Below are 17,957 nucleotides of genomic sequence, written 5' to 3' on the forward strand. Positions count from 1 at the left end.
GTAAATCATCAAGTTTACAATACTTGATCTAATGAATTTGTCAACAATGATTAACTTACTGAGGTTAAATGGCCAGTTGTGTCGAAAAGAAGCTGTACTAAATGATTTTTTTTTGCACTTTTATTTGGGTGTACTTGTGTCACAAAGTCTCAAACTGGGTGTTGCAAACTTTACTAAAGCCAATTTTGCAACTTCTGAAAATGCAACCTCCTCCCAAAGATTTAAATTTCATATGCCACGAACTATTAACACTCTTTAATAAATTCTTCTGAAGACTAGTTCGAAAACGAGTGTTTTTTTTCATATTTTGCACTCTATCTTGCTAAAAAACATGGCCAAGATTTGGATAAATACAATGCTAAGTTGAACTACATAAACGGTTTTGTTAAGTTCGTTTAACTTCTACCTCGCGATCTCTTTTGAATTGTCTCAATTCGAAAAGTGGCTCTGCAGAGTTGCTATGACCAAGAGGTGGCCAATTTGGCGGGAAGCTCATTTGCAGTCCATAATTGTAGAAGTCTGAGTCTATGCTCAAGGTTATGTCTTTTAGGAAAGCAAAGAGCTGGAGGAAGTTACGGTTCAGAGGGATTCAGCTAAGCACACTTATTCGCCACATAACCTTGAAACTTGGCCCTTTAACTTGACTATGAGGGTTGCTTACAAGCGTGATCCTAGTGATAATACTTTTTGTCTGAGTGATTGAGTAAAATTGGAGGCATGAAGTGACTTAATGGTGTCGTTTAGCGCATGCCGTACTTGAGTTTTCTACTAGATGCAGGTCTTGAAAAAAAGATTCAAAGTTGCAAATTGCTTTTTGAGATACATGTTTTGGCCAACAAATCTTGACTCCTTTCACATTGTTTGCATAATGCCATTCGAAAAAGGAATGACAAGGAAAATGCAATATCCGAACAAATATTTGAGAACTTATTGACAACAAGAATTAACCCAAAAAGCACCAAGGTAATGAGTTTGAAAACGCTATAGCATTTATATTTTAAGCGACTTTTGTTTGGACAAGACTAAATAAAGCTTCATTTGATGTTCAATCACTGTCAGTTTTTGTCCTTGAAAAGCCTGTGCAACCTCAATTTCATTGGCATATTCTAAAGATAACATCTGACTCAAGCCCCAAAGTGGGTGTGGCGTTGTTTTGCCAACCCTGTGGATTGTTCTGGACACCCAAATTTGGATATGGATTACGTGGTTCTCCGTTTCTCGTTGCACAGGATGAGATTGGCAGAAAAAGGCATTCTGTGAATTCTTTCACCAAATCTGATCAGCTTTCTGTCGGAGGATGAAGAATTCTGCCTTTTGTTCAGTTGTCATAATCAATTCCATCCAGTCTCCGCTCTTCAATCTTGATCACGGAAATGGAAGTTGGTTCAAAAAAACTGTCCGGGTCTCTAAAAATAAACGCCACCAACCAAATGAAGAATGAAGTAGTCGCCGCCCTAATAAGCATAATCTAATCAATAATCCTCCATCAATCAGGTCATTCCAACATCCGGTTGATAATCCATTGGATAGTTCGACAATAACTCACTCTTGTAACTCTATTAGTTACATTTGAAACCCATCTTTAGATCGTTCTCTTGGACCTTGGTGCAGGTCTCTAGGGGATTCTGCATCAACACCTCAAGCAAGAATAAGCTCTCATTATCAATGAGCTTGTGAAACCCGCAGTGTTTTTGAGTTATAAATTTTCAACTCAAAATCTTCTGATCTATGGATACGCATTCTAGTCGGTAAATGAAACCAAATGAGCAAACGAGAGAAACAAAGGACAAATAGCCTTCACCTAAGATGTTTCGTAAACTTCCTCTCACCCTTATTCAACTATTCCAGCTATTAAACCCGAGCATTCAAAACGACTTTCGGTTCATCTATTTTTCGGTTTATTTCTATTTCTTTACACACAATTTCGAAAGAAGAAGTCGCTTGAGCTTGATTGCTCCACGGTAATGTTGGTGTTGTTTCCTTTCCGAATCATTCACACGAAGCCGAAGTTCTTGGTCTTGATGGCCATCAGCAACTTGCTCCTGAGAATGGCCTTACTCGAATAGAGTGGCACATAGAGTCTGGAGATGCACGTGTTGGCCGAGGGCAGATGGCTATCTCCGGCCGGGCGAATCGTCACTGAAGGCATCGGCTGGAAACCTTCTTCCGAGGCGGGCAATGCCGGAGAACCTGGAACAGAGCGATCAAAGAAAATGTTTTGATATCTCAAAATCCCCCCGGAATGAGGAAACCAGGGTGGGCTGCTACCATCGATAGACGAACTCGAGTTAGATTTTAAGATTCTTCGGAAAATGTGGCAGGAAAGTTACTTTCTGAACAACGACTGGACTTGAGCATTTATTTAAGATGGCGCCATAATACATCTTAATGTCCAAAGTAAAAAAAAAAGTAAAATGTGACGCCTTTATGAAATGGGCTATGTGAAAGCCGTGAAAATGTTGAATTGACTCGTTCGGCGGAATGCAAGTATGTAACCATGGTGCTCATTGACAAGAATGCAGGTGGAAACCTCATCCATTTCTTTAGACGAAAATAAAAGTTGAACCAGTAGCCGTTCGAAAGCGAGATATCTTGGACAACTAGAACTCAATCAAGTCCCAAAGAGGTACGTGATTGAAACGATCTTTTCTTCATTAGGAACTCCTTTGAGGATCTTCGCCAATTGTGGCCATTGGGCCATGAAAATCTCTGGAGAACTTTGGGCGAAAGTTGCACAATGCAGCATTGATCAGGCATTAGTTTTGAAACGATTAGCTCTGGCAAATCCGTTTTTCTCATCAAAACGAATTGAGTGCTAAACCCAAGGAGAACTCATTGTAGCGCAAAAAAATTCGCGGTATTCCCTTCCGCTGATTGCTATTCTCGTAGTAGCCTTTGGGGGAGGAGCTTGTGTCGCTTACCTGTCCAGAAGTAGACCAAATCCTGTTTCTCCATGGGAGACATCTTCTCCACGATTCCCCACAACCAACGCTTGAAGTTCACCAAGCGCTCGGGAGACTCTCCGGATTCGTCGTTGAAAGACGTGTAACTGATCAGGGTTTGAACATTGATATCGCCAACCTAAGGAAACCGAAACCAATGTCAAAGCAAAATCTCGAAACAATCATTACTCTTGATCACTCTTCATCGTGGTTGGGATGATGAAAATCATGTTTAGAGTTATACTTACTCCATTCAAGAGTAATCTGAAGTCCTCAGCCGTCAGGGAATCCAAACTTCCAGCTGGCAAAACATCAAAAAGGCCTAGTTTCATTTTTTCCAAAGCCTTGTCCTGACAAGTGGCCATTCTAAGAAGGGATATGAAAGAAGACATCATTAATACACGTTGCTCACTTGACCAATGACAAGAAGCACATTATCATCATCATCATCTAAAGCATATATCCTCACAGACATTCCTTGGGGTCAGAACGAATGCAGGCACACTTTTGGACACACTTTTGGGATGAAATTGGAACATACAAACAGCAAGTTGGTTTCCTGGTGAAAAAGGTGTATGATTTGCTTTAAAACACACAAGATTAAGAACACGCTTTTTCTTGGGACATTTTGATTCGATTGGTGAGTTACATCAGTTAAAGATTTCAAAATACGACTGGTTATTGCATATGATTTCAAAACCGTTTAAAGGCTTTCAAATTAACACACTCAAGCCATCAAAGAGTATATACTAATAGCAAAAACAAATTTAAATGCAATTTTTTCAAATGTGTTTTTGAAATATAATATACAACTTTTCCATCTGGAAGCTAGTAACTCGCTGTTTATATGAACTTGCTGTCCAAATTTCATCCTTCAAGTGTCCCTCACGGAAGAACTTGGACTGAATGGACACGTGAATGGTTACGGACTCACCGATATTGGCTGTATTTCCTAACATAGTTGTACACATTGGCAGCATTGACCTCGATGTCTCGACCATTGGGCACCAACTCGGCGGATCCACCGCCTTCTTCCACGGACAGATCAATGCTGAAGGTCAACTCCAAGGCTGAGAATAGTTGGGCCGAGGTCTCCTGTGGATGTACAAGAGATTCGATTGGTCAGATGGTCTTTTGATTAGTAATACCCTGCCGAGACAGTCAAACACTAATTAATATATTTACTTCCGACAAAGACACTTCATACACTTGGCAAAATAGATGCCCGATACAAGTCAATTAAGTACCCTTGAATTCAAGATAAGTGTCTCGTTACTGGAATCGTTAATTGAAACGTCGAGTCGTCGGACATTTTCTTCACATTTGATAATCGGAAACGAAAAGGCGGATTTTTTAATTGAAGAGCGAGTATTTGTTCTTACAGCTTTCTGCATACATCAGAGAGGCCGTCCAAAATTTGCTCTTTTACAACCTTTCTCCTCTTCTCAGTCCCTCTTTTAGGTTTGTTCTAGAGCTATTCATATCATAATCAGGTTCTGCTTATGCGCTGATCTTCCCATAAGCCGATACAAGCCGTAATCACAAATTGAAAAGACCGGCTCAAGGCCAGACAGGAGAATCATCATCCAATTTCAAATCAACTTTTTGTTTCTTCTCGCTCTTGAGCGGACAAGGGTTGACGAGGAACGAGTTCATGTGCAATTACCCGGACATTGGCTCACAAAGGCGTGTCACTTAAGTCCGATTCTCGTGTGGGAGTGGGATCCACTGGGCGTGATTCTCTTAATTGGAAAGACTCCCAAAGGAGGATAGACGAAGGAAAACCAATTTACAAGAAACTTCACTCTCGTTTGGGAACATTCAACGAGTACTTTCTTCCAAGGGGGATATATTTTCGGCACCTCCACCCTAGCTTTGAGGGTCCATCTCGACCGTTTGTGTCAGCAATGATGAGATCATGGGAGTGCGGAAAGTTTTGATTAAGCCTTAGTTACTTTGACGAGGTTCTCTCCTTGCTTTGGAATTGTCTTTTCTCCAGGGCAAGAAAGCAAAGAAAGAGAGCACCCAAATCGGATGGATACAAACTCAGGAAAGCATTGCATTTTCACTACTTGGGAGACTCCAGATGGGATCGAAGATCGTTTTGGGCATTAAGTCTTGATTTCGAAATGAACTCTTCCAGTAAACTAATTCTAGAACAACTTTGAAGTCAGGTACTCAACACCTTTTTTTTCTTGTTTTCATTGGTTTGGATACTAAGTAGAATGTGTTGGTCGAGTGGGGAATCATAAAAACGCTTTCAAAGGCAGGGGGGGAACCGGAGCAAAAGGGGGGTTACGGACCAACCCACTTGTATCGAAGACATACCTTGTTCTCGGCGTCCACCACCAATTGTCTGAGTGATTCATAAATGACAGGGTCGAAAAAGGCGAGATCGTGGAATCGGATGGATCTGCCCAGAATGTATTTGATCACGTGGCGGTTGAAGAACAATGGACAGAGCTCATTCTGCAGCAAGCACAATCCCACCAGACGTCCCACGTTGCGGAATGCATTCATCCTCTCCGGAGTGCCTCGGCCTTGAATGGGCGAATAAAAGCCTCGCTTGCCAGGTCTGCGGGGAGAAAGTCATGAGATTATTATCTGAGTGAGGATATGAGAGCTCCGAAGTCGTCAATAATCCTCCTTCTCCATGCTCTCCTAGCCACTTACGTATAAAATAGTGGGGCATTATCCTCGACGTTTTCTTCCTCTGGTGGTTCGGGTTCGGATCCCAAAGCCACCGAGCCCGATAACGCCTTTCGCTTCAATCCGCTACTGCCCAAGTTGAACACGTCTAGATCGGGCAGAAGGTGCTCTTGACCCACGGCTGCGGCTCCAGCCGCAGAGGCCGAAGTGGAGGAGGATCCGGGCCCTGGCGAAGATGACGGCGGAGCTTGAGCCACGTTGCCTCCGGAGGTGCTGGGAGCTGCTGAACTCGAGCCACCCTACAATAATTGATGAATTTTTGAATGAATGAGTGATTACATGTGGTACTTGATTCCTTGGAAGAAGTGTTGCTATAAATGAATAAAGTCAGGCAGTTGGTATACATATATACTTGCTACAAATAAGCTTTTGAACCATCTTATAATTTGCATTTTAAAAAGAACGTTACCATTTTGAGTTTGTACGCTTGCATGACAGAGTGTAATTTAAAAAAAAATAATGTCTTGGGTGGTCGATATAAGGTATCACAAAACAGTGATTGATTTGCTCCTCACAGAACAAGTCTCTAGAATACACTCCTCCCACAAGAAGGGGCTTCTAATAGTTAAAAATGGGTCCTTTTGTACGCATCATACTCTCAGGGGAGCCATAAAAAATTTGAACAAACAGCTTCATGCTTCATCAAGGGGCTTCCAGACTTTACCAGGCCACAACCCATTCTAGATCTGGTGGACTCAATGGGATCAACTATCCCGTACTTGATTGACTTACGTCGGGGACCGCTCCTCCATGACTGGCGATGAGTTCAATGGCCTCTTCCACTCTTTGTCTCAGAGACTCCTCGGAAGCCAGGAGAAGAAGCAATTGAGCCGGAGACAATTCCAAGAGCATACCGGTGATCTTGTGGGCCCAGTTGGCTCGCAAAGCTTGCACCCGCGGGAAAAGCCGCTCCCCCAATTGGGTTTGATGATGAGACAAATGCTCGTTACTGCCACCGATACCTACAAACAAAAAAAACAACAATGGGATATTAGTCAAGTTCCAGATTTAAGCCCCCGAGTGCGAGCAGCTCTTTCCATTTCTTGTGTCGCATTACCGTTCATGTAGAATGGTCGGGCCTCGAAGTTCAGAGCACGTGCCGAGTCTTGGGGTCGGCGGGAATAGACCCGATTCAAGGTGCGGCGATGATCAATCTTGGCATCACGGGAGCCACGCAGCCGCTGGATGAGTCCAAATTGCATGGACTTGCTGTTCCCAGCTTGAGCACTTTCTAGATTGGGCAGCTTGTTGTTCGAAAGCAGGGCCTCCGAGAGTGCGGTGTAGAAGCTTCGGGCCACGCCTGTGCCTTCGCCGGGCTCGTTTTGGAAGGTGACTTTCACCCGATTCACCACTAATGGCGGTTGAGAGCTGCTGGATCGCCGCAGGTGTTGATTCACATGGGAGTTGAACTCCTTGAAGGCTTGAGTGATGAGTTGGTCGCGATCTCGCTCGATGTGATTGATGGTCAGGTCCACGGTTCGAGAGTTGCGGAGTTTCTCCATCTCACGTCTGAACTTGGCCTCTTTGACTGGAAAACCGCCCAGCTCGCTGATGATGGAGCCCGCTTCCAGACCCACATCGTCTACAAACACTCGTCCGAACAGATCCAAGGCCGATCGCCAACGGCCCAAGAGGATGTCGTGCGGCACAGACACGCCCAACGAGTTGATTCGTCGAGCCGCATTGGCGGCCGAGGTTTCGATGGTCACATTGGCTGAAACATCTCCGTCTTGCTCTTGCTTCTCAGTAGGCACCACGAGGACCTCGGGAGCCGCAGCCGCATTGGCACCTGAAGGGCCAGCTCCACTGGAGTCACTTCTATTGGCCGCAGCTTCCCGCATCATAAACGCTTTCTTGGGTGACGTGAACGAGCCTTTGGAAGTCGATGGGATGGGCTCGTCATTCGGGTTCATTTCACTCACACTGCTCGCGGACGACATTGTTCCACCCATGGAGAGATCCTGGGGTTGATCGGGTTCGTTCTCTTCATTGGTGCCACTCGTGACACTGATCTCCAAAGATCGAACACTGGCCGTGTCGCATGTGGCGGCCGTAGGGCTCGAGGGCCGTGTCTGTCGCACAACGTTCTCAAAGGCCGACTCAGCGGCCACGGGCGTGGCTTGGAATGGAGCCGTGGAAATCGAATTGAACGCCTCGGCCGGTTGGAGCCCTCCATTGGCCGGGTTCAAGGCCTCATCAGTCGATCGAATGGACAATCCCAAACGAGTGGGCAGTACGGCCAGGTTGTTACTCAAGGCATTGTTGTCCTCGCCCACGGGTTGTTTGGGCACGCCAAAGAGCTCCACCCGTCGGGCATTGGGTTGGAGGAGGTGGGGCTGATCCGCCAACGGCAAAGCTTCGTGCATGGGCGTTTGAAATGGGTCGGGAGGCGGACACCCGAGACACAGGGTCGAGTCGGATCTTTGGAAGAACGGGTGTCGTCGTCCTTTGCTGGCTGTAGCCGCTTGAATGGCCGCAGCGGATTGGTTCGTATCGTCGTTGTCCACGTCCATGTGGGTGGTCCCGCCGGGGGTGGCTGCTCCGGACTGAGTTCCGCTTGGTGGAGCGTCATTGGCGGCATCGTCGTCATTGTCGTTCTCGTCGAAACTGGCTTGGTGTTGGAACGTGTTCAAAGGGAAAACCGAGGACGATGAGCTCTGCTCCATGCCACCTCCAAAGGGCGTGTCCTCTTGTGCATCCGTGCCTGATCGCATGTAGTAGATCAACGCGTCGAACACATAGGCGATATGCTTCATGGAGGCCACGTCCAGCACCGGCAAAGAGTCGGAATGCTCCGAATTGTGGGCCCGCATCAAAGAGAGGGCGTAGTTCAGGAAATCCCGCCGATTATTGGCCGTGTCCTGAGCGTTGGAGAGACTGCCAGCCCTGGAACTGAACCCGGTGGCTCGTTCCGTGGCTCGATTCCGCGTTGGATTGGCAGGATTGGCCGTGGCAATTATGTCTGTGGAGTAAGACAAGGCCGAACCGAACCGCAGCTGAGCCTCTGTCGAGTCCATGACGGACATGAGCCAATCCCAATTGGGTTTCATGTGATACTCGATGAGGAGTTGAAGATTGAGAGATTCCTGGTAGGAGATTTCGAGGGTTCGCGTCAATCCAGGGGCCAGGGCGTTGTAATCCTGGAGCATGGTGAGCAGATCCGCGATTTGACGCACCACTATGCCGAAGGCCCGGGAGAGGGACGAGGCAGTGGTGTACATGGTCACACCCTCAGACCCATTGGGAGTGGCGACGGTGGAAGCTGAAGTGGTAGATCGTCGCAACGAACTTGGATCCACGTAGATGAAGCCTCCATTGACGGTGCGGGAGTTCTTGCTTCGAGATCGCAAGGCCCATTGCATGGATTGTGGCGCGAGATTGGATCGCTCTTGGGCGGTTCCAGGGGTGGCTCGTCGTTCCAGTTGTTCATCCGCGAAGGCGAAATCTCCGTCATCTTGCTCATCGGTCTCACCCCCGTCGGATTCGCCGTCCTCGGGATGAGTGCTAGCACCGGAATCCTCATCCGAGAACAAGGCTTCCCCACCGGCGCCTTCCCCACCATCGACACCACCTTGGTTAGCCTCGCGATCGTTGGCGTCCCCGTCCTCGGATTCACTATCGGTCTCAGCCAAGAGATCAAGGTCCATGTCCGAGTGTTGATCGTCTTGATCGGGGTTCTCAACAGGGCCTTCATCATTGGCCTCGTTTTCGAGTGTGTCATCCGCCTCGTCGCCGACTTGGTTGTCTCCATCGTCCACGTCTTCATTGTCATTCAATTCTAGGGTGTCATTCATGGACACATTTAATCCGGGTGGACCCGATTGGGATCCTGACCCGGCCCCCGCCCCATTACCACCCTCGGCTCCGCCGCTGGATCCTCGGGGATGATGATTTCCACCGCTTCGAGCATTGTTCTCGGCCGTGATGGACCGAGAGCGGGAGCGACCTTCGCCAAGTGAGAGATTGGCATCCGAGCTCAGGCTCAACGAGTTTCGAGGAACCATGGGTTCCACCGAGAACAGCTCTTCGATGGAGACGGACTCGTTCGAGGTGGACAGAGCGAAAGGAGCCGTGGGTCGAGCGATTCCAAAGCGAACCGGCGCCAACAAGGCATTGGCAGTCTCGCAGAGCTCTTCGATGGCGATGTTGATCAGGGCTTGAAACACTCTTCGGCATCGGTTGAGGGGCTGGGACGTGGACTGGAGGGACTTCTTCTTGCTTTGTCCGGGAGCCATTTCGATATTGAAGATGACGAACACGCGTGTGACAGAACGCACGAAGCGCTTGACCACTCCGCGGGCATCGCTCTTGTCTTGAGCTGTTTGGAGGCGTTTGATGAGAGTGGTGAGCAGGCAGTCCAGGCTCTCACCCGAGCATCTCACCAACAGGCAATGGGTGAACTTATCCAAGAGTCCGGTTCCACTTTGACTGGCCAAGAAGGCCTGATCTTCGTACATAGGCGCGGACTTGCTGGTCTTGTTCTCCTTGTGGCCGGTCATGATCATGGCCTTGACCGCGTTCCAGTCCTTGAGTAATTGGTCTAGGGCCCTCTGGCTGAATCGTGGAGGGTCCAAGTCGTGCTCGGGCTTATCGGGGTCCATTTCTGACGATGGGATCTTACGTGACGTTCCCTTTCGCTGGCGATTGGGTCGAAATTGACGTTGCTCGTGACGTTGTCTGCCAACCGTCTATTGATATGGAATAGAAGAGAAACCAGTGTTTGAGGACCCGGTGAAAATAGATCATTAGAGAACAAAAAAGAGGGATAATTCATACAGATGCGTACTTTCTCATTAGTACATGGTCGAATCTCAATGAGCAAGGTCTCAAAAGTCTTCAAGTGTTTCTATCAGTTACGTCATTTCTAGAGTCTATGCCGAGCTCAGACTTGGTTTGAACGACGCCTAGCCGCTTTTGTGAAAAAGGTTGCTTTTCAAAGTTATATGTGTGGTGAGAAAACAAAATTCCTGACATGGAAGCATCTTACCTGCACTAGGAACAGGAGGATGTTCTCTCCTCGACCATTGGGCTGCAACACCAAATCCGTATCGGCGATCAACTTGCGCAAGACCTCATAGCGCGCACCCTGATGTCCACCAATCAAGGAGCGGCATTTGCACTTCTCCCAACAGTCGCAATATGCCGTGGGCGAGGTTTTCTTCAATTTGCAGTCATGGCCCTTGTGACACACACGGGCGCACTCCGTACAACAGCACAGGGAATCCGTGAGTCCGCAAGTGCGACACTCAAAGATGTCTTGATTGATGTGCTCGGCTCCGGTCCAGGTGAAACTACACGTGTCATTGCAACAGATCACATGCAACGGCGAATGGTCCGCTCCACTCCCATTGGGATACACCATGGACAGGAGAGTCTTCTTTTGAGTCTCACGATCATTGGAGCATTCCAGAGCCACTTTCTGAGCCGCTTCAAAGAGGACAATGGCCGCTGGATAGGCTCGACAACCAATGGCGGCCATGAAGGGCGTGTTTCCTTGGGCATCTTGCATGGCCAATAGGGCTTCTAATTGGGGACCGAACACGAGGCTCTCGCAAATGAGTTTGAGTGAGGCCAGGGCATTGGCACGACGTTCTTGATTTTCAACGGCTGGCGTGCGTTGTTCTTTCACCAGAAGACTGTAAAAGATGAAGAGCACTTGTCATATGCACATGGGTCCAATTTTCCATCGTCCTCTCAATTAGAGGTTAAAGTGACATTGACCTCAGGAAACAAAAAAAAAAAAGAAAATCATATCTACTAGTGTCAAAAAACAAAAATTGTAACTTGTTTCCATGGAAACTGTTTGGTGGATGCACAAGTAATTAATTAAGCATAATGTAAAAACAAACCACTTACGATTTGTGCGACGAGATCGAGGCAGCTGATCCTGCCAGTCCAAGAAGGGAATCCTCGTCACCCGAGTTGCTTTCCATAGGTTCAGGAGGCCACGAAAGAGACGGCAGTGAAGGCTCTTCCATCGCCGGCGGCGGACTGGCATCCCCAGGAGGCGCCACTCCTCCCGACGAGCTCCCACCTCCCGCCCCCGAGGCTACCACTGCAGCGGCCGCTGCGGCCGCCGCCGCGGCCGCCACTCCAATGTTGGGCGCTAAAGGCGCAGAGGCCGAGGCTGAGGGTCCCGAGGTCGAATGCCCGGGGCCGGACGCGCTCGAGGGCAATTCGAGTCGATTGCGGCGCATCATGTCCCTGAGATTCATGGGCGCCTTGGAGGCATACACACTCATGGCGTCCATGGAATCCAGTTCCAGGGGCATGCTGGCACTGCTACTCCCGCTGGGAGCGACATCTTGGACGTCCGGGTCCTTGTTAGAGGTGGGTTGGCACATGGACACAGCGGTGTGGAATATATTTCGTCCGCCATCACAACGCTCCTCCAGGATCCGTTGAACGGTCTCGATCGTATTTAGCGAGGTCGGATCGCTTTCCAACTCAGCGATGGTTCGTTTAATACCGTCCAAATCACATTGCAAGATCTTGGGGAGAACCAAAAGCGGCTCGAAGGAGAGCACCACCACGGCTACTTCGTTCTTCTTACCCGACCCGACATGTGGAAGGGCGTGCGTACCCATGCCAATGGCTTGGAGCGAGGGCAAATCCAGCCAATTGGGGTCCTTGATGGAATCCGCGGAAGGGGTCATGTCCTTGACAATGGGATATATGGCACGATTCCCTTCGGTCAATACGGATACATACTCTGACTCGCCCGTGCTTTGGAACTGGATGGCGTTGGTGTTGAGTCCGAGGAAGGCGTTGGTATCAGTGGGGAACTTGGAATCCACTTCGCACTTGCCCGAGCTGATATTGAACACTTTCAGACTCATCTTGGAGCCGTTCTTCACCACGGCGTGCACACCCAATCCATCGATGGTAATGGCCAGGATCTGACCCTCTCCATTGAGACCCAAGCGTTTGGGAGTGCGTTGGAAGCAATCCGGGATTTTGGGGATGGCCCCACTCTTCAGCACATGCAATTCATCTTTTCTTAGTAAACGGGTGTTTTCAGTGAGAATGTTATCTTCTTCCTTGTCTTTCGCACTAGGGAATTTGACGGCAGCCAATTGGCCATCTACCTTCAACACTTTTCCAATGGGCACGTTGCGGGTGTCCTCCACAAAAATGACCTCCTTGAGATTCCAATCCTCCTCGTCGACTTTGTCACGCTCCTCTTTGGGAGCCGATCGCTTCTGACGACGCCCTCCCACTTGTTGTTGCTGCTGCTGCTGTTGTTGTTGCTGCTGTTGTTGTTGTTGTTGTTGTTGAGCGGGTGAGGACAAGGATCCATCGCTACAGGTGCTGGAGGCGGGTGAGGGCGGGGGCGGCATTGATGCCGAGTCGTTGTCTTCTTTGGCTTTGACATCCCGGGGTAATTCGGGAAGTTTTGGTTTCTTGGGCGGTTGAATGATCTTGAAGCGACATGTGTCCGAAATGCTCCAAGCGGCATTGAGAAGTTGACCCACCTACAAAACAGTGAAAAAGTACTTGATGAAAATATCAGGTGTGACAGTTGAAAATCAGGTTGGAAAACTGCCGTCTGATCTAATCAAAGTTTAATTAATGTTGTTGGTGTTTTTTTTCCACTGTAAAAAGAAATTACATCAACCTCGCCATGATGGCGTTATATCTGCGGTGGTGTATGATCTAAGGGTCAAGCTTAGAGTTGCAAAAAGCGGCGAGGCGAATACAAACCGGGAAACAGGGCTAGCCGTTCAAAAAAGTACAGCAAGCCACGGACTTCTAGAGATATGGACTGCAAACGGAAGCAAAAATATCCCATCTCCTAAACCGCACATCTTATTCCAAATAAGCACTTCATACGACCACAAGATCTTGTTGAATAGATGAACTCAGCCCAGTTTGAGCCCAAACCTATGCTTAGGGAACTCAGGAGACATGTTCCAAGTTATGTTGTAAACACTACATAAAATTTGAATTTTCGGCCTGCTCTTGGTCAGCTACATAAGCTTTTGACAACATAACTTTGAAACGATCGACTTTGCATGTTAATGATATAAAATTGACCTACCGTTAATTGAAGAGATCTACATTTCTTATATTATTACTTCAATTCGAAAAGTGGCTCAGAGTGGCTATGACTAAGAGCAGGCCGATTTGCCTGGAAGCTCGTTCGCAGTCCATATTTCTGAAAGTCCGTGAGCAAGCCCAAGCAGCGCAGCAGCGCAGCATCTGCACATCTGTTCCCCCTTTTCCAGACAAACTAAGGACTCCTATATGCCTCACTCATTACATGTACCCTAGACAAAAATACCATCATTTTTCAGAATCAACAATCAACAGAAAAGGTTGAATGTTGACCATCTGACTCAAACATTGACAACAATGAATGGCATTGAATCTCAGTTTTATGCTGAATTTGGTTCTTAAACGAAAACCCTGTGAAAGGGAGATCGCGATAGTTTTAATAAGTGTTAAATTGAAAACTCCAAGCTGAAATCGTCTATTGGAAAATGATTGGTTTCTCGCCCACTTGACTTGATAGTTTGATGTTTTTCGTTTCAAACCTCTTCCTGTAGATAATATTCAGATAAGTGTATCCTGGGATGGCATTGCCCCCCCCCCCCCCGTGGGTTTACATATTGAATTACATTGCCGTATATGCTTATCTCAAGGCTTGTGACTTGTTGCTCAATTCAAGAAGTCGACCCATATGAGTACCAATTAATTACCTTTGGAACACCTCCAGCCACCGTAAACCCAATCGAACCTCCTTGATACAAAGGCGCATTCCTCATGCACACCTGACTGCCCACTTGGATCTCGTGATGAGTGGATGAGGATGCAGATGCCGCTCCTGAATGCGATCCACCCACTGCTCGGATGTCGTTGCGTCGAGTTGCCTTGGAATTCTTGTTCCCACTGGCGTCAATGGAGCGCTTCCTATTCGTGTACTTTTCCAAGAGCTTCTTGCGCTGCATGAACGGCAAAATACCCCACCAAAACAGCACACCGGAGTCCAATCTCACGGCCGAGTAGAGCACACACGTATACAGACTTAAGATCTTTTCGTTCTGAAACTCCGGAAAAGCTTGGGCGGATTGCTCCAATTTGGCACTCACGTGGGCCACGGATTCATCCATCCACGTGGCCACTTTGCCTGATTCCGTGACCACTGAGCACCGAATACTCGAGGCCGATAACATGACCACTTTTTCTTGGCTCAGGCCTAAGGAATTGCCTCGTGGGTGGTTGCCTGACGGATTGTCGCCTCGGAAGGGGGTCATGTCGCACCATCGCCATTGGTATATGTGTCCCTTATCGGATACGGCCACCAGCTCACTGTGCATGGCGGCAATCTTGACAAAACGAAGGCCCGATTTCTCAGGAGGCCAAAACTCTAGATCATCTCCTAACCACAACGGACTTTGGGGCACAACGGGCGCGGGTTCGCGCTTCTTAGACGAGGATGAGGGTCCGGCGGCATCTTCATCCTTGTCAATGGGCCAATTTGACTCCCTGAGAGCGGACTCGAGCCATCTTTTGGGTCCCAGATATTGTCGGTCCCGCCACCGGAATAACGAAGACTCCCGCTCGGCGGAATTGGCCGCCGATGACGAAGCCGGTGTGGACGATGAGGACCCACGGTCCCGGTGATGATCCGAGGAACCAGCACTACCCCCAGCGCCGCCCATGGCCGCTACGGCCATGTGGGCGGACGTGACGGCGGCCACATCGATTCCAGAGGTGGAAGCGGTCGAGCGATCCCGGTCGGCTGAACGCCGCGTTGAAGAACTACGACTGCCAGAGGCGGTGACGCGGGCATGGGCAGCATTGGCGGCCGTAGAAGCGTAGGACTGGCCGAACATGGCGTCGTCCGAGAACATGGCATCGGCATCGATGATGACCCCCGCGTGATGGTCGGAATTGATCCCCGCGTCTAACAAGGAGATGAGGTCCTCAGGCACGTAGTTGTCTTGGCCTTCGTCGCCATCGTCGCCGTCCTCTTCGTCCCGGGAGAGCAGGTTGTTAACGGCCAGGTTCACGTCGAGGTTGGTCCGTTGGAGTTCGCGAATGATGAGGCTGCGGGAGCGGCCTTGGAGCACGCTTTGGGCTTGGGCGACCAGGTCCTCTGGCACGTACGGGGCCGGACGGGAGCTGGACATGATGACCCCTCCAGAGCCCACCCCTCGGCCTCGAATGGTGGAGGTGCGAATGATGCGGCCACGGGTGCGAGCGGGCTGGCGCACGCCGGATAAGGTGGCTGAGGCGGCTGAAAGCGAGAGATGATGACTAGAATGCGATCAAGGGATGGCCTTCAGCAGGAGGATGAGGCCCAAGTTTCAGAGACGGCTTGGGTCAAAGGGAGGTAATATGGGAATACCAAGCATCATAGTTGTCCAGAAAAAAATAGAAAATCGGTAGTCAGTGGGCAGGGACTAGGGTTAATTACTACCGAGGCGAGTTTCACCAATTGGACTACCGCCCAGTAATTCGTAAAGCGGAACTACTGCTACTTTATTATTATACCTTTTATTGCTACTTTTACTATCATTCTGAGGGTTGATCTCGGGCGGTCTAATTCACCATTGGGAGCCGTTAAAATAACGTCTGGGCCACTGTACCATGCATTGAAATCATTCAGTACTGGGCGACTGGCCCCCATTGACACTCCATCAAAGTCGCCAGCCGCATTAACACAAGGCACGTGATAACATAAAAAGCCCAACAGCGCCATGACATGGTCTCCACTTACCCGCCACGCTGGCCGAAGAGGGCGTCTTGTACGAGGGTTTGGCGCCGCCGCCCGAGGATCCACCGGCGCTGGGTCCGCCCACGCCACCGCCCGATCGGCCCGGATGCGAGCCGTGACCCCCACCGCCGCCACTGGCCGGGGCTGAGCCGCCGCCACTGCCCCCACCGCCACTCCCGCCCCCCGGATGATGAGGCGCGTGATGGCGGTTCAAATCCAAGCGATCCGATATCACGGAAAAGGGCAGGCGGCAAATCCGCCCATCTCGCAGTAAAAAGGCGAAATGCGACGGGCCCACTTCTATTTGGGCCACGCCTCCGCCTAAACTAGACAGTAAACTGGCACCCGAGGTGGGGGGCGTGGCACCAAAGGCCGAACTGGACGAAGCCGCGCCCACACCGGCCGGCGGCGTGCCATAGGGCGGCGGCGGGCCTGTGGGCCAGGCCGACCCGCCAGGCCCCAGCCCGGGCCCGTGAATGGCGGCCACGGGTCGGTGATTGATGCGCTCGGCCACTTGTTTGAGCTTGTCATAGAGCTGTTCGTGGGTGCCAGGCAAAGGGTGCACCACGAATTGGAGATGCGGCCCGTGCGGCCCCGCCCCGGGGGCGTGGCCACCCACCATGATCCGGCTGAGCGGGGATGGAGCCGGATGCCGGATGTGGGTCCGGATTGGGTGGATGGGTCAGTTGCTCCTAGGATTCGTGGGGATGGGCTGAGCCGGGCGTCAGATCTCGAGGATTTTGGATATTTCGGAGAATTCGGAGGGGAGCCGACAATCATGCCAACCCAAGAAGGTGTTGTTCAAGACTCACTCCGAACATCCCAACGAACACACGTCAGCTGTCGTGGTGGGTGACTGGCCGAGTGGATCGCAGCGGATCCCAGCGGATCCGAGAAAGCGAGCCAACTAGTACGAACGGTAGTAAGAAGGCACTCAAGGAACGGACGGAGCGCACCCAGGCAGCTGACGTGAAATAATCAGTCCAGGGTGACCGAGTTGCATTGGGTGGCCTCAGGTCCCATCACTAGTGCATAATCGATTGAGCTGATTTGACCCTCGGAGGGCCGGCTCATGCGGCGTCGATGGACCCACCTAGAGCCACTGTAATTTGTATTATAGAGACGTGTGAAGTACCCGATTGGATTTTAGCTTTGTGGGTAAGTCAGGCTGCGCCACAATCGTGGTAAGAACTACCATGATTTAAGCACATCCAGGGCTTCCAAATTTTCATCGACAAAATTGTACGCCATGTTAGGAAATCGTTTCACAATTATTTTAGACTATTGAAGTCCGACATTCACTTGATAAAGAACTCATTACATGGCAAGTAACAAGAACATGCATAAATACGAAAATGATATTTGGTTCCAACTTTTTGTCATCAGTAAGAAGTGGGGTGACACTTTCTTCATGGTAAAACCAGAGGGCGCACTAGTATGAAATCCCAAAGCTGTACACTTCTCTATAGTGGCTGTAGACCCACCCGTGTACGCGTCGCAGGAAAAGTGGGGCTGAATGCTCCATCAGGGCGCTTTGAGCTGGGCACATGGGTGGCCAAAAAGAGTAATTCTTTACACAACTA

At 49.5% G+C, this 17,957-nt stretch overlaps 1 protein-coding gene across 1 annotated transcript; it reads right to left on the reverse strand.

Moving 5' to 3' along the window:
- Positions 1–1,881: 1,881 nt before the first annotated feature.
- On the reverse strand, positions 1,882–17,149 carry LOC131889976 (E3 ubiquitin-protein ligase UBR5-like). The gene is made up of 12 exons (XM_059239216.1): positions 16,378–17,149; positions 14,354–15,894; positions 11,508–13,126; positions 10,639–11,287; positions 6,709–10,339; positions 6,384–6,613; positions 5,616–5,890; positions 5,271–5,517; positions 3,877–4,037; positions 3,191–3,308; positions 2,922–3,081; positions 1,882–2,190 (listed from the first exon to the last, which is right to left on the reverse strand). Exons 1-12 carry the CDS (start codon positions 16,994–16,996, stop codon positions 1,994–1,996), a joined length of 9,447 nt encoding a protein of 3,148 aa, XP_059095199.1. The 5' UTR covers positions 16,997–17,149; the 3' UTR covers positions 1,882–1,993.
- Between the last annotated feature and the right edge of the window lie 808 nt (positions 17,150–17,957).

This window comes from Tigriopus californicus, chromosome 11 (genome assembly GCF_007210705.1).
Source record: "Tigriopus californicus strain San Diego chromosome 11, Tcal_SD_v2.1, whole genome shotgun sequence".
Classification (NCBI taxonomy): domain Eukaryota; kingdom Metazoa; phylum Arthropoda; class Copepoda; order Harpacticoida; family Harpacticidae; genus Tigriopus; species Tigriopus californicus.

What these genes read in the sequence shown, in the direction of transcription:
- LOC131889976 (XM_059239216.1), bottom strand. Translation starts at nt 16,996, where the DNA reads ATGGTGGGTGGCCACGCCCCCGGGGCGGGGCCGCACGGGCCGCATCTC. An exon ending in CCGACCATTCTACATGAACG is followed by an intron (nt 6,614 to 6,708) that starts GTAATGCGACAC and finishes TTTTGTTTGTAG; the next exon opens with GTATCGGTGGCAGTAACGAG. An exon ending in AATGCCCCACTATTTTATAC is followed by an intron (nt 5,518 to 5,615) that starts GTAAGTGGCTAG and finishes TTCTCCCCGCAG; the next exon opens with ACCTGGCAAGCGAGGCTTTT.